Raw genomic sequence first — 14,455 nt, 5'->3', positions numbered from 1 at the left:
TTAGCTTTTCCATTTATCTTGATTCTTAGACACCAGCACCCTCCCGTGTCACACACACACACACAGTGGCACACACTGGTGCCCAGATACTCTCTCCTATGGTCAGGCGACTCAATCCTAATGCCCACCAACCCGATGAGGTACACCATGTTGTGGTCTCCACTTTGGAGATGAGGAAACTGAGGCACGGACATTTCAAGCAGACCATAGTCGCCTGTAAAAGGCAGGGCCAGGGTTACCAACCCCGCAGCTGGCTCCACGGCCTGTGCTCCTCCCGACCAGTGCGTGTTTCACAGCCAATATTATCCATTGTTTCAGAATGCATGTGGTACTGAGTTTTCAAACAAGAGTAGGACGCTTAGAAAACTGTGATCAAATCCACCCATAAGCCAGCAAGTCCTCACTGAATGACGACCATGTGTGTTTCCCCAGTGTCCTCAGCAGGCCCAGCTTCATCATGAACCCAGACTTCACCACCCACGAGGGAACAGGAGGTACGGAACCCAGCACACAGGAACACTGAGCGTGTGACAACTGGAAGGGAATGTGTAGGATATGCACAGAATTACCCAAACCAGGCAAGGGTGGTGGCAAGGTAGCTGCTTCTACACCTGGGAAGGTCTCCCGTGTAAAAGATGTGGGCATTGAGGATGAAGGCATGGGGAGTGGAATTCCTTAGCCAAAGTGCTCACGGTGAGAGAGATGTAAGCATGATTCAGGTTGGTACAGAAACAGAAGACCAATATAATTAGAGTCTCCCTGGCCAGCTCGCTCCTTAACCTTGAACATCCATATTACACCTAATCTATGGACTGACACTTAAAAAAAAAAAAAAAAGTCACCTTTTGTAAAGTAACTGTAAATGTCTCCTAGATTTCTCCCCCACTCAGTCAGCCTCATGAATGACACCGGTGGCATCAATCGCTTCAGTCGGCATTTATGTCCTTCCTTCTATTAGCATGATGGATTTTACAGTCGTTTATGAGTTTCTGGGAACCCTAATAGGAAACACACACAAGTTCCTCCTGAAGAAGTAGACAGAGATGCTGTGCCTAAGGACAGCCAGGAGGGGTCACCACCGCCCCATGGCTGGAGTTAGTGCTGGCCGCTAATCAGAACCAAACCCAGTCTCCTCCCCCCCCCTCTTCCCCTCTCCCTCTCCCTCCTCTCTCCCTCCATCTTATTCCCACTGATAAATAAATGCATGGGAAAGCTTGCATGGTACAGATTGTATGGAACCCTAAATTTGAAGAAATACATGACACTTTTTTTCTTTCTTCAAATGTATTGTGGGTTTCAGGAGATTTACAAAAATATCTTCACTTGGAACTTGTCTATATCATCAGTATCATCCTTCAAAAATCTATTATGTGTGCAGCATGTCAAAACCTCCCCGAATTCCTCACCACAACAATGCCTTAAACATACCTGCTAAGCAATCACCAAAGTCTTTTACATAGAATAAAGTGTACGTGCGTTGTTGGGTGCTATCTCATGAATGCTGGCCAACGATAAGTTGACATGTAGAGCTAAATCGAAAAGTTCTTCTCTTTGAAACACTAGTTCCTCTAAAGAGCTCAGGGAAATAGCGTCATGGAGAAGGTGTTTTCCTCAATGGGAAGTCCATGACTTCCTTGGAGATGTACCTGGGAGAGTTCTGTTCACTCTGAGTCTTCACGATAGCCACATCCTAACTGTCGTGAGGTTTGAGTCTTGTCTGTGGAGGAAGGCATCACTTTATCTTCCACCCAAAGCTGAATTCCTTCCCAGAGCAAAGGACTCCCACCTGTGGCAGTTGGAACTGCAAACTTTCCTTAGCCCATTGACACCTCCAGGCCATGGCAGGGGACCTGGCTTAAGGGGCGTGGCATCTTGCTTCTGTTTGTCTCCCGCCATTTGTATTCGAGCCAGGGCCTGGACTGATGTAATAGAAGCATTGCTCTCTACTGCTGAGTCCCTGAGGCCAGAGCTGGCTTGATTTGCTGATACACACCTTGCTGACCAATTGGGATCTGCCAAGTGATACTGGTCTGATGGCAGATATGGGCACACATTCTCCAAGGGATCAGACTGAGAACGCTGAACACTGAGAGCACAGAGAGAATATGGCAGGGCCCAAGGAGGTGACTCCAGACATCCATGAGAGTGAGTGTCACCCTTTACGATCCCCCAGGATCCTCCTCATGGCCCGGAAGTTCTAGTGCTCTCAGCTTCCGTTCCCACGCTGAGCATCTGCCCTAAGTTGACCTGTTCACACAGCATCCCTGTCCTCCCATAAGTCTTCACTTCCAGTCATAATAATGATCCTAAGTTAGGTCTCCTGTTAGGTCCTACTCTGCACCAGACTCCCTGGAAGTTGTTTCAACAGCAGCCAGTTGGCAGCCATTGGTAGCAGCAGAATTCAAGAGCAAGTTCCTAGTGAGTGGCATGTCATGAATGGTTGGCCTCTACTGTCATCGATCCTTCAGAGGCACCCCGGTCCCTACTTCTGACACCTGTAACCTTCCTTCTCGTTCTCCTGTGGACACCAGTGATGTGTGAACATAGCCAGAGGCACAGAGACAGCAAAGAAAGCTACCACACCTCCACCTCTTCTAGAACCCTGTGCCAGCTCTGACCCAGTGGCTCTGAGGTCCTCATGCTTTGTGTGACAGGGGTCCTAGGATTCAACCTCATTTTACCTGCTGTGTCTTCCCCTAGGCAGCTGAACACCACAGTCTACCCAACTGTGGCTAATTCCCCAAACCTGCTTAATGAGTACAAACCTTTCTGTGAGGTTTCATATACTGGGGGCAGGGAGGGACCATACTGGCAAACACAAAGATGAAAGTCAGTCAATCTCCACACAGCATCTGACTTCCAAAGAAACGCACTCAGTGTGACAGCACCAACATGTCGGCCACTTGCCAGCCCCAGTCCTGAATTCCTGAATGCTTGGCTCTGAGTAATTCAGCTTTTCAGACTCTCTTCCTACATCTTAGCAGGACACAGGAAGAAAAACTTCTTCCTCCAAAAGGTGACAGAGAGGGGATATCAAATTCTTCTTGGGTATTTTTATCTCCATCACCTTACCTAATTCATGAAATATCACTTACGTTTTCAACTCTCAAATGTCAACACAGCGTGTCTGAGCTTCTCTTCTTCCTCCAACACGGTGCCTAGAGACTCCCACTTGGGCCTCCCTCAGACGAGAGCTGCACGATGAAAAGTAGATATTTCAGCCAATTATTCGAGTTCTTCTCAGGACCTAGATGTTTCTTCCTTCATGGAGAAAATCCAAGTAGAGTTTTCACTTTTCCTTACACAGCGTTGGCTCCGGACACAGGCAGGGCCTCCGTTTCTTGTTTAGAAAGGATATGAGGGACTCTGGCAGGCTCTGTACTCACAGACAAGGTCTTCTAGACCATTCTGGGTGACTCCTGAAGCATCAAGGTTCTAATTAAGCTCAGCCATTAAAAGAAGAATGCAAATGCTTCCTCAAATTCATTGGGAGGTAGGGTACAAAGAAATAATGCTCCCTTTTGCAACGACATAGAGGCGTATGGGAAGTCTGTAGCATGGGATAGGCCACATAGGTGACCAGAAACAGTGGAACAGCCCTTGGCACTCACAGTGGCCTGCGGAGTGGGAGAGGCTTAAGTTTTGTGATCCAATGCCTCAGTTTTTAAAACCAGGTTTTTGCTCCTGACTTGTGTATTGGGGCTAATATTTTGAAAATGTGTTTTTCCTTATGTTTCTGAGTGTATGATTCTCATTGAAGTGATATTATACACACAGAGACATAATATATATATATGTATATATATATATATATATATATATATATATATATATATATATATATATATATTATATATAGTCTCTAGAGACTAGGATGTTTTAAGAAGGACTTCTTCCCACCCCCACCCCTCTCAGGGGCAGCAGAGGTCAACCTTGGATATCTTCTTCTATTGATGTCCACATTATTTTTGGAGGCAGAGTTCCTTCCATGAACCTGGGTCTGCTGTCTGCTTTCAACTAGCTGGTCAGTAGTCTCAGGAGATTCCTCCCCCCCCCCCATTTCCACTGGGCTATGCTGGGGTTACAGATAGCATGCTGCTATGCCTTGGTTTTACACGGGTATTGAGGAGCCAACCTTAGGGCAAGCACTTTATCATTGAGCCATCGCTCCAGGCCCGTTTCAAATAAGATGTCTATGGGGGAAAACCAAGTGGGTACTTAACTTCTGGGATTCAATATAGCTACTTACTTTCTTGAGGTTTTTTCTAAATTCTAGTCTCTCTTAGTTTCTCACCCACTAAGAACCCTGTCTGAAAAGCTCACAGAGTACAGGCAGGCCTTCTGCTCATGCTCCTGGGTAAAGAAGCTTGCTGCTATGAACTTGATAGACTATTTGACAGAAAACCTGAAAGGAAAGAAAGGTTCAGAGCAGTGTTTCTCAACCTGCCGGTTGAGACCTGTCTGGGATCTAATGACCCTTTCACAGGGGTCACCTAAGACCATCTGCACATCAGATATATACATTATGATTTATAACAGTAGCAAAAATACAGTTATGGAGTAGCAACAAAAATAGCTTTCTGGTTGCAGGGGGGTGTCACCACAACATGAGGAACTGTATTAAAGGTGCAGTATCAGGAAGATTGAGAGCCACTGGCTTAAAGGACTCCCGGGTAAAGGGAAGGTGAGGGAGGCAGGGAAGTCAGCAGCCTAGATATGCAACTAAGAGACCGAGGTAATGCTGTGCTTGGAGTGCCTTCCAGCATGTAGGTGGGGCAAGGAGCACACGTGCAACTCACCTTTACAGCCAGCATCTCCATGGTCATGCTAGAAAGAAGCTAAGGCTTGTCTTAGCTCCCACCACCACCTAGTGCCACGAGGTAGCAGGAGCATCTCCCCAACCCTAGCCCCGTTGATGCAGGGAGAAGAGGAAGGTAGAGACAGTCTGTCTGAGAAACTGAGCGCATCTATGCCAAAGAGACGGACCATTCTCTAGAGGGGACTCCAGGGGCTATTACATCAGCCTAGATTATAATCCAGAATAGAGTAATAAATTGTTATTTTCCCACTGTCCAGGGCATGGGATCCCTTAAGGAAGCATTAAGGGAGTGGTTTGAACGCTTGAAGAAACCAGCTGTGTGTGTCCTAGCACAAGCAGCTGTGCCTTGGGCATGTCTGTGACTCAGTTTCCTGAAGTGTCTCTGTGTATTTAAGCAACAGAGACACCACACTCCAGGCTACATTTAGAAAACAGTGACCGTGTTGCCGTCCTGGGAATGGTCTCTACTGTAGTGGATGAGTGCAGCAGAGAGAGTGTGGAGGGTGAGTGCAGCAGAGAAAGTGTGGAGGGCGCAAAGCCTGGGGCCTGCACCCAGCAGCTGCGCTCTCCTTTTCCACGGGACAGTTGGTCAGACACCCATGTAGGCTGCAGACCTGTCAGATGTGGGCCTTGATCCCTTTTTAAACACAATTTTAAATCATATTTTATGTGTACAGATGCCTTGCCTGCATATATGCCTGTGCACTGGGCTCATGCAGTGCCTGCAGAGTGCAGGAAGGGCGTTGCATCCCGTGGACTGCTGAGCCCAGACCTGCTTTCCATCCTCCCAAAGACCACCCTTGACATCGGCTCCTCTCCAGGTGAATTGTGAGAGCCAGAGGTGCTGCTGGCCTCACGCTCACTCCCCAGCCCCATGCTGTGCCCAGGTGCTGGCAACCCAGGGCTGAGCCATGCTTGCCGAAACTTGGTGGAGGCTGCATCAGGATCTTGGCTCCCCATTCCCCACTCAGCCCCCATGCCTTGGTAAGACTATATTATTTTCTTAGCTCAAATTGCCATTTTCAACTCATTATTTCTCTATGACGAGAAAACAATATTGGCTCTTATGTAATAGCAACCTCAATGAATCTGGAAGCGATCATGGAATGGGTGGATTTTTTTCCCTCTTTATAAAAAAGAGAGAGAGAGAGAGAAATAAATTTGAGATTGTTTGCATATGGCTGAGAATATTTATGAACTCTTCCCCCTTTTTCCTCATTGCATATTTTACTCGGCGCATTTGTGTGTCATACAGAATAAATCTTTATGGGGAGCAGAGACAGAAAAGGGGAATAGAGCAATTAAAAGTCTGGGCATCCATCAAGTTCATGGGACATTAGCCATCATGGGTCACTGGATGCTCTGGTCTGTCTGAAGTTAGTTACTTCAGCCAGCATCTCCAAGGAAGTGTTTCAGAGGTAAGATTTCAAGCATACACACACACAGACACACACACACACACACACACACACACACACACACACACACACACGCTTGTCATCCTGGTCTCTTTCCTATCCCTCTTACTGGTGTGGAAAGTTCACTATGGGTGGTTTCAAAGCCCAAATGCCATCAGCCAAAAGAGCTCATATAATCTTGGGGCTACAGGACTGAGCCAGCAGGAGGAGGGAGAATGCTGGAAGAGAAAGGCCAGGTACTGCCCTGCTGCCACTGATTGTTACCCTGGCAGTGTTTCAGCATGTGGGGATGGTGGCTCAGCCTCCCTCTGATCATCCGTTTCTACACGGATTGCCACCAACAAGGATTCCACAAGGCATAAGGGGCATAGTTACGGCCATGCATTAAACGTACAAGGGAAGGCTCGTGGTGGCGGCATGTGCCTGTAATCTTAGCACTAGGGCGGTGGAGACAAGAGAGCCAAATGTTCAAAGGCGTCTCCAGCTAGTTTTTGAGGATGGGGCCAATCTAAGCTTCATAAGCAAGTCTAAAACACAGTTTAAAAATATAAAAAGGAAGGAGGGAGAGAAAGCCCCACTTTGGGCCTGACTTCAGGACTGAGGAGGCCACTCAGCATCTCTCATTCTATGTGGCATCTTGAGATGTTTAAACCTATGTGGATTTGAAAGTATGGGCGGATTCACACAGACGGAAGGATGACGGTGGATGAACTGGGTCATAAGACAACAGCGATAATCACTGACACACCTGGTGCAGCCCAGGCCCTTGTATCAGGAGCTCCTCTTACACTGTCTGAGTGGACTGCGCCCATAGGGGACCATGTGTGGCCTGGCGGGGGCGGGGGTATGTCTTCATTGTCATATTGAGACGAGGAAACTGTTACTCAGTGAAGCTGGGGAGCTAACCTCTAGCCACAGAGCAGTACCAGGGCCAGGGACACGGATGCGATTTATGGTGCCCAAAGCTAACGCAATAAGCATAAATAAGGAAGTAAAAAACCATGCCCAAGGCCTGGGAGAGAGCTATTCGGTTAAAGGACTTTGAAGCTATAACCTCAACAGTGAAACCATTCTAGGCAAACTCCTAACCTCTGGTAGCTGCAGTGGCTTCTTTCCCGCTTCTCCTCTCATGTCCCTACCATGATTAACACCAACTCCAAGCTCAATGCTCCTGACAAAGAATCTTGAGCTGCTGGGTACGTGATTGGCGAGCAGTGAGCATGCTCACAGCATACTCGCCATGTTGTAGTGACGCGGAGCTGCTGGGTACTTGACTGATGAGCAGTGAGCATGCTCACAGCACACGCGCCCTGTTGTAATGACGCAGAGCTGCTGGGTACGTGACTGACGAGCAGTGAGCATGCTCACAGCACAAGCGCCATGTTGTAATGACTCAGGGCATCTATTACTGTTTCTGAACTTTACCCCTTCCGTTTCCAGAGCTCCTTTGACAGACAGTTGGAATCTATCCAGAGCTAGTCTTCCAGGGTTTCCATCGTTGCTTCAGGCCTCTTTGCCAAACCTCTTTATTGTTTGTCTGTAAGGCCTCTATCAGGCATTTGAAGTTAGGACTTGAAATATCTCCTCTCCTTTGCGTACTCCTGCGTACCCTTGGATCAAATTTAACAAGCATACCACGCGTATGGTCACTTTTAAATGTCAACTTGCCACAGTCTAAAATATCCTGGGAGGAGTGTTTCAATTGAGGATTTGTTTAGCTCAGGTTGGCCAGGAATCATATCGATTGGTCATAGATAATGAAAATATCTAGCCTCTCGTGGGTGGCACCACGGCCTAGGCGGGGGTTGTGAGTGGTACCATGCCCTAAGCAGGGGGTACGGGCTGACGGATACAGGACAGGAAAAAGCCGGGCAAAAGATCAAGCATACAGGAAGGCAGCCTGCGTATATTTGTTTCGCTCTGTGCTTAACTGTACATGCGGTAATGACGGGCTGTCTCGGGGTCCTGCCTCTGTGACTTCTCTACAAAGATGATGTGCAATCCTTTCCCCTATGCTGCCTTGTATCAGGATGTTTTAGCAGGACAACAGACATGAAACTAGAATACTGTTTTGTTTTGTTTTCCTTTTCTCACTGTGATTGGGTTTTTTGCTCCACTCTATCACTGAAAGGAGTAGAGGGATTTGGGCAAGCAAACAAATCCTGCATGAAACACAATCGCTTTGGGGGGAAAGGCACAATGAGTATTGTCTGGTACCCACCCTCTGCGCTAGCCCTTGAATAGCCTGGTAATCCCATCGCAGTCCAGACAATCACTGAAGGGAGTTCAAGCATTTTTTCCCAGCCCTTCTCACTCTATTCTCCCAAGCTGGAAACACAAAGCAGATGATGAAGATGAGTTCAAATGCCACACCAGGGAAAAGGAAGTATTGAGAAACTAATGGCCAGCCTCTAGCTGGTTGCCAAACATTCCAGGAAGTGTTCAGCAGCATTGTCCCAGACTGGTTGTCCCTCCATTGTCTCAAACAAAAGGCCTCCTATGAAAAGGCAAAAGTAGGTTATGTGGGAGTGGCTAATTAATGACAGACACATCTGGGAAATCATGAAAAGGAGGACAGGCCTCACAGCCTCTCTCCTCTGGATGGCAATGTCCACTTGTATCTGCTCCCATGTGCACTAGCTGGGACTCTCATATTGTAAACCAGAGTCTTGGGGCGAGGCATTGAGGAGTAGGAATGTTGTCCCAGGCACAGTGGCTAATGACCAGCCAGCCATCTATTCTGCAGTTGCCCTGTATATTCAGGTGCAGTTTCCAAGTCATCTTTCTGTGACTAAGATGTCCTAATGCTCATATGTGTCTAAATGAATCATTTGAAAGTTGGTCAGGACAAGGATATAAAGGTCTTCTGCCGCCTCATCTCCCTCTACCCACATCTGTGGCAGGTCTCTATGGAAGTGGAGTTGATGGCACATTGCTAGTGGCCATTTCTGTCTGGTGCATTGTTCTGGCCACTTGGGGCAGCTTTGAGCTCTCTGCTGTAGATGAACCTGCAGTGGGCCTCTCTGATACCCACTGGACCTCTGCAAGTCACCCTAGACAATATGTCCTGTCTCCTAAAGGCCTGGTCCCCTCTCCTCCAGGTGGGTTAGTCAAAGTTATGCTAGATCCTATGCTAGAGATAAGCACTGTGAACGTGCTGATATGTATCCTAGCTGCTCTATCTGTCTCTTTCTCTGTCTCTGTCTCTGTCTCTGTTTCTCTCTGTCTCTCTGTCTCTGTTTCTCTCTCTTTCTGTCTCTGTCTCTCTGTCTTTCTCTGTCTCTGTCTCTGTCTCTGTCTCTGTCTCTCTCTCTCTCTCTCTCTCTCTGTGTGTGTGTGTGTGTGTGTGTGCAAGTGGCCAGGGACCAGGAGAGGGTGTTAGATTTCCTAGAGCTGGAGTCACAGGTGGCTACGAACTGCCTGGCATGGGTTTTGGAAAACAAATTCCAGTTTTTGGTAGAGCAGTGACTTCTGCACCATCCTCTCTCAAGCCCCAGGCTTTGCCATTTTAGGCTGTCTAGTACACTCCTGTGGAGTCATGCTCACAGCTACCAGGAGTTCTGTTGTATGTGCTGAAATGGCAGAGCGGTGATGAAGACATGGCTCAGCCTAACTTGGTCTACTCTGGGGTTGCCGTGGCTGCGTTTGGTAAGAAGAGAGCTGACCTTTCTCTTGTTCTTCCATGCCAGCCCTTGAGAGAGGCTTGACGAAGGCGCTGAGAAAGCTGGATGACTACTTGAACACCCCTCTGCCGGAGGAGATTGATAGCAACACCCGCGGACATGAGAAAGGCTCCCAGCGCAAGTTCCTGGATGGGGATGAGCTGACCCTGGCCGACTGCAATCTGCTGCCCAAGCTGCATGTGGTCAAGGTAAGAGACGTCAGTCAGCTGGCTTCATCTCAGGCCCAGCCAGTCAGGCAGATGAATCAGGGCAGTAATTCCCGGAAGCGAAGACTCAGGGCTCTGAAGTCAGATCTGTTAGGAGGACCCAAGGTCAGCCTTCACTGCTTGCTGGGTGAACAGCCTCTCTTGAGACTCAAATTTTTAAAAATTAATTTATTCAGATTACATCTCAATTGTTATCCCCTCACTTATATCTTCCCATTCCTCCCTCCCTCCCTCTTTCACGCTATTCCCCTCCCCTAGGTCTGTGTCAGAGGGGACCTCCTCCCTCACCATATGGTCACAACCTATCAAGTCTCATCCTGGTAGCCTGCTTATCCTTTCTCTGAGTGCCACTAGGCCTCCCCACCAAAGGGGAAGTCATCAAATATGGGGCACCAGACTTCATGTGAGACTCAATTTTTAAAAAAAAAATATATTACCACATGGATGTCACTTTGACAATAGTCTCTGTGAGAACAAAAGCCTTTTCCACAGGTGGTGGCCGTTTAATAAATCTGGTCTGATCAACTACTGTGTGCCTTTCAGGACACTCATGTTTTTTTTTTTTTTTTTTTTCCTTGCTCTCCATTGAGAAGAAGGCTAGCCATCATTTGTCAACAGGGTGTATTTGCTACTTTCTTTCTTTTTTAAAAATTTTTATTTATTTATTTATTTTTATTATTAATTTATTCTTGTTATATCTCAATCGTTATCCCATCCCTTGTATCCTCCCATTCTTCCCTCCCTCCCATTTTCCCATTATTCCCCTCCCCTATGACTGTTCCTGAGGGGGATTACCTTCCCCTGTATATGCTCATAGGGTATCAAGTCTCTTCTTGGTAACCTGCTATCCTTCCTCTGAGTGCCACCAGGTCCCCCCCCTCCAGGGGACATGGTCAAATGTGAGGCACCAGAGTACCAGAGGGTCCTAGAAACCTACAAATAGAACATTATGATAGGCAGATTTGGGCCCAGGAGTCCCGCTCAAACTAAGGCACCAGCCAAGGATAATACAGGCGGTCAACTTTAAACCCCTACCCAGATCTAGCCAATGGTCAGAACATTCTCTACAGTTGAGTGGAGAGTGGGATATGACTTTCTCACGTACTCTGGTGGCTCACATTTGACCATATTTGCTACTTTCAGCCGCAGCACATAGACTAGACATGTAGACTGTCCTCCAGTCAGAGCACACACCGTCTTGTGGTGAAGTCACGTAGCTGACCACCAGCCTGGGTTAGAGCTGAAACTGGGGAGGGAGCCGCCTGCTTCTTGGGCAGGCCAATACAACACTTCAGTATGAAGACACCTTGGGCTCAGGGCCAAGCTAAAGATCTCTTGTAGCTCCAACCAAGTACATCACTTTGAAGCTATTAATTATCGTAGGCCCCGCCCACCAAATTGTGCTTTCTTTACTAACCCCCCCTCTGCCCCCCCTGCCCCAAGGAATAAGCAGAACCATTAGGCATGTGTGATGTCCGTCGGTTGCACGGTGTCACAGGGACATAATGGAAAGATCAGAAGGCCCAAGTTCTACCTCATCGTCTGCCACCAGCTGGCAGGCTGGACCAGGGCAGGTCCTTTCATCCTTTAGGATTTCATTCTTTTCCCCTTGGGCCTAAAAGAAGAGATGTGGGTCAAATCCTCCCTGCTTTATTTTGCATCCCTCCTTCCTTCTCTCCTTTCTACTCCCAACACGTATGGGCAAGTCACTTACGCATCCTTTGTGAAAGTAGGCAAATGCATGCCACTTCCAGGCTCCTCCCTCCTTCTCCGAATGTCTCAGCTCATGCCAGCCCTAAATGGCTAAGTTAATCCCCTGTCCTTGGAGGCAGTTCAGTGGGTTTCTAGCTCTGGGACGCTGGGGATCAGACAGGGGGATGGCCTAGGAGGGAACAAAGGCTGGCCCTGGACTGCCCGTCTCCTTGGATTTCTGCTGATCCAGCTTATCAGATCCAGGGACCTGGCAAACCTCTGCAGTGCAGAGAGCATGAACGGGAGCCAAGGCGGTCTGGCCTCCGATGCCAAAATTTAATCCGGGCTATGGGAGTTAACTGTTTTCATATGAAACAGCCAACTCAGAGCGCAAGCACGGACCCAGCCTGCCTACCTTTACATCTGTCCCCATCCCCAGATGCTGAGTGGCTGTGGCCCACACTCCCTGAGAGCCTGGTCTGGGCTTTTCTGGTTCAGCATTGTGACTGTGTTCTCTGTGAGGCAACTTGGGGGGGGGGGAGAGATACATATATAAATACAAACATAGGTCCTTTAAGCACATGTCTGCTATTTCCAAGCTAATAGAGACGACACAGAATATGTATTCTAGTTTGCTTTTCTGTTTCTCTGGTCAAACAATGGCCTTGGGGCTTTATTTGGTGTATACGTTCACATCATAGCCCATCATGGCGGGAACTCAAGGCAGTAAAGTTAGAGGCAGAAACTAAAGCAGACACCAAGGAGGAATGCTGCTCACTGGCTTGCTCCTCTTGGCTTGCTCATAACAGTTACCTTTCTTATACAGTCCGGGCCTGCTTGCCTAGGAATGGCACCACCCACAGTGGGCTGGGCACTCTTACCTCAATTAACAATCAAGAAAAAGGCCCTATAGACATATCCCCAGGGCAATCCAATGAAGTTCCTTTTCCCAGATGGCTCTAGTTAGTGTAAAGCTGACACAAAACTAGCCAGTACGGTTCTTCCTTAGCACTGAGCTTGAAACCCAACACCACAAAAACAAATGAATAAAAAAGTAAATAAAACCCCAAATTAAAATGCTAGCATTAACAAAACATGAGTTTATCAATCAGTGTAAAATATCATCCCCACCCCGTACTCTTTGAGATCAGTTGCACAGAGACACATATATAGTCCAGGCTATTCTCAAAATTGACAGCCTCCTGCCTCAGCCTCTTGAGTATTTGGACTACAAGTTCATGGCGTAGGGTTGGACTGTGCATGCCAGCTCTTAGTAGACTCATTTACTTTATTATGCACCATTTTTATCCCACCTGGCTAATTCCTGCTAATTCCTTTGGCCAGACCATCATCACTGCCAAGATTTGCTCTGAGCCAAGGCAATCTCTTCTGAAAGGCCCCTGGTCAAATGTGAAAGCCCTCCTTTTGCAGTGACCAGAGGGAACTCTAGGACAATGGTGGTTAGTTGCCTTTGCTTACTGGTCACACTCAAGCAGAACAGAGCATTGTGGGTAGCTTCTTTGTTCGCCACCAGGAAAGAATAATTTCACATCAAGCAGTTCTGCATCTTGAACACTGGGAAAACCAGATGTTTCTGGAAGTCCCCATGCTCAGGGGCAGCCTCTTTCCCAGGGGACGCTCTGGAGTTACAGAAACTTGTTAACTTGGAGCCCTGTGGGTGTGGATCATGCAGAGATGAAACCTGGGCTTTTGAGGGGAGGTAGATGGTTGGCTGTGTTGGGAGCCAATCTTTGCAGTGGAGTCCCTGTTGTGTCTTGTTATTTCTGGGTCAGCACAATGTAGTTTTAGGTGTGTGGGCAGAATAACAAGCTGCTATAGGGGGAAAAAAGCCCGTAGATTAGCTGTGAGGGGCGTGTGCCTCCTGCCTTGGCTTCCATCATTGCTGCAGGATAATAAAAACTTTTTTTTTTTCAGAGCCAGACACTTTCCTAGTGAGGAACAAGTAGGGTATTCGTAACCCCAGCATTATGAAAAATAAAAAAATAAAAACAAACAAACAAAAACCAAATTGGAGGATAGATTTGGAGATAACCATAGGGTTGGAGGAATTAACTGGCAAAGGAGAGATTCTGTGGAAGGGGGTTGTCACAGAACAAGGGACCATCCATAAAACCTGAGACCAGAGACAAGAGCAGTGGAAGTCCATCCGCCCTTTCTCAAAGGGAAGAGCAGATGTTAATATAAAAATTTGAGGGTTCTTCAATAGATGCTCAGTGGAGAATGTTCCTAAGGACAGAGAACCTCTGTAAGATGATAACTTTTAGAGTCTGAATGAGACCAAGGACCTAGCAAACCCTGGGCAAGTGTCCATGGGGGCTGAGTTTCCCTTTCCAACACAGTGAAATCCAAGGTACCACAGGAGGCACTTCTCTTCTTCTGTCTGAACTGGCGCAAAGAAGTTTGAGGCAGTGTCTTGGGTCTCTCCAGGTGTCAAAGCACCAGAGTGTCATCCTCTGAGTGTGGACAGTGAGAAGTCACAGATTAATAACTGGCACTTTGGGCAAAGGATCTGAGTTTCCATAGTTTTTCATCATTTGCATAGGGCTGGAGGAAAGGAGAGTGACGGGGGAGCAGGAAGTGTAACCACTGTTCCAGACTGCCCAATGGGCATTTCAT

General features: G+C 47.6%; 1 protein-coding gene across 2 annotated transcripts in view; it reads left to right on the top strand.

The window, feature by feature from the left end:
* Clic5 (chloride intracellular channel 5) overlaps positions 1 to 14,455 on the top strand; it is a 144,772-nt gene that overhangs the window by 127,753 nt on the left and 2,564 nt on the right. For both annotated transcript variants that reach the window (XM_051152920.1, XM_051152921.1), the window contains exon 5: positions 9,927 to 10,108. In XM_051152920.1, coding sequence (XP_051008877.1) covers positions 9,927 to 10,108 — 182 coding nt within the window. The remainder of the gene's footprint in view (positions 1 to 9,926; positions 10,109 to 14,455) is intronic.

Source organism: Acomys russatus, chromosome 11 (genome assembly GCF_903995435.1).
Source record: "Acomys russatus chromosome 11, mAcoRus1.1, whole genome shotgun sequence".
Classification (NCBI taxonomy): Eukaryota; Metazoa; Chordata; class Mammalia; order Rodentia; family Muridae; genus Acomys; species Acomys russatus.
Note: the sequence above shows the minus strand (reverse complement) of the source record. Positions and strands in the feature narration are given on the sequence as shown.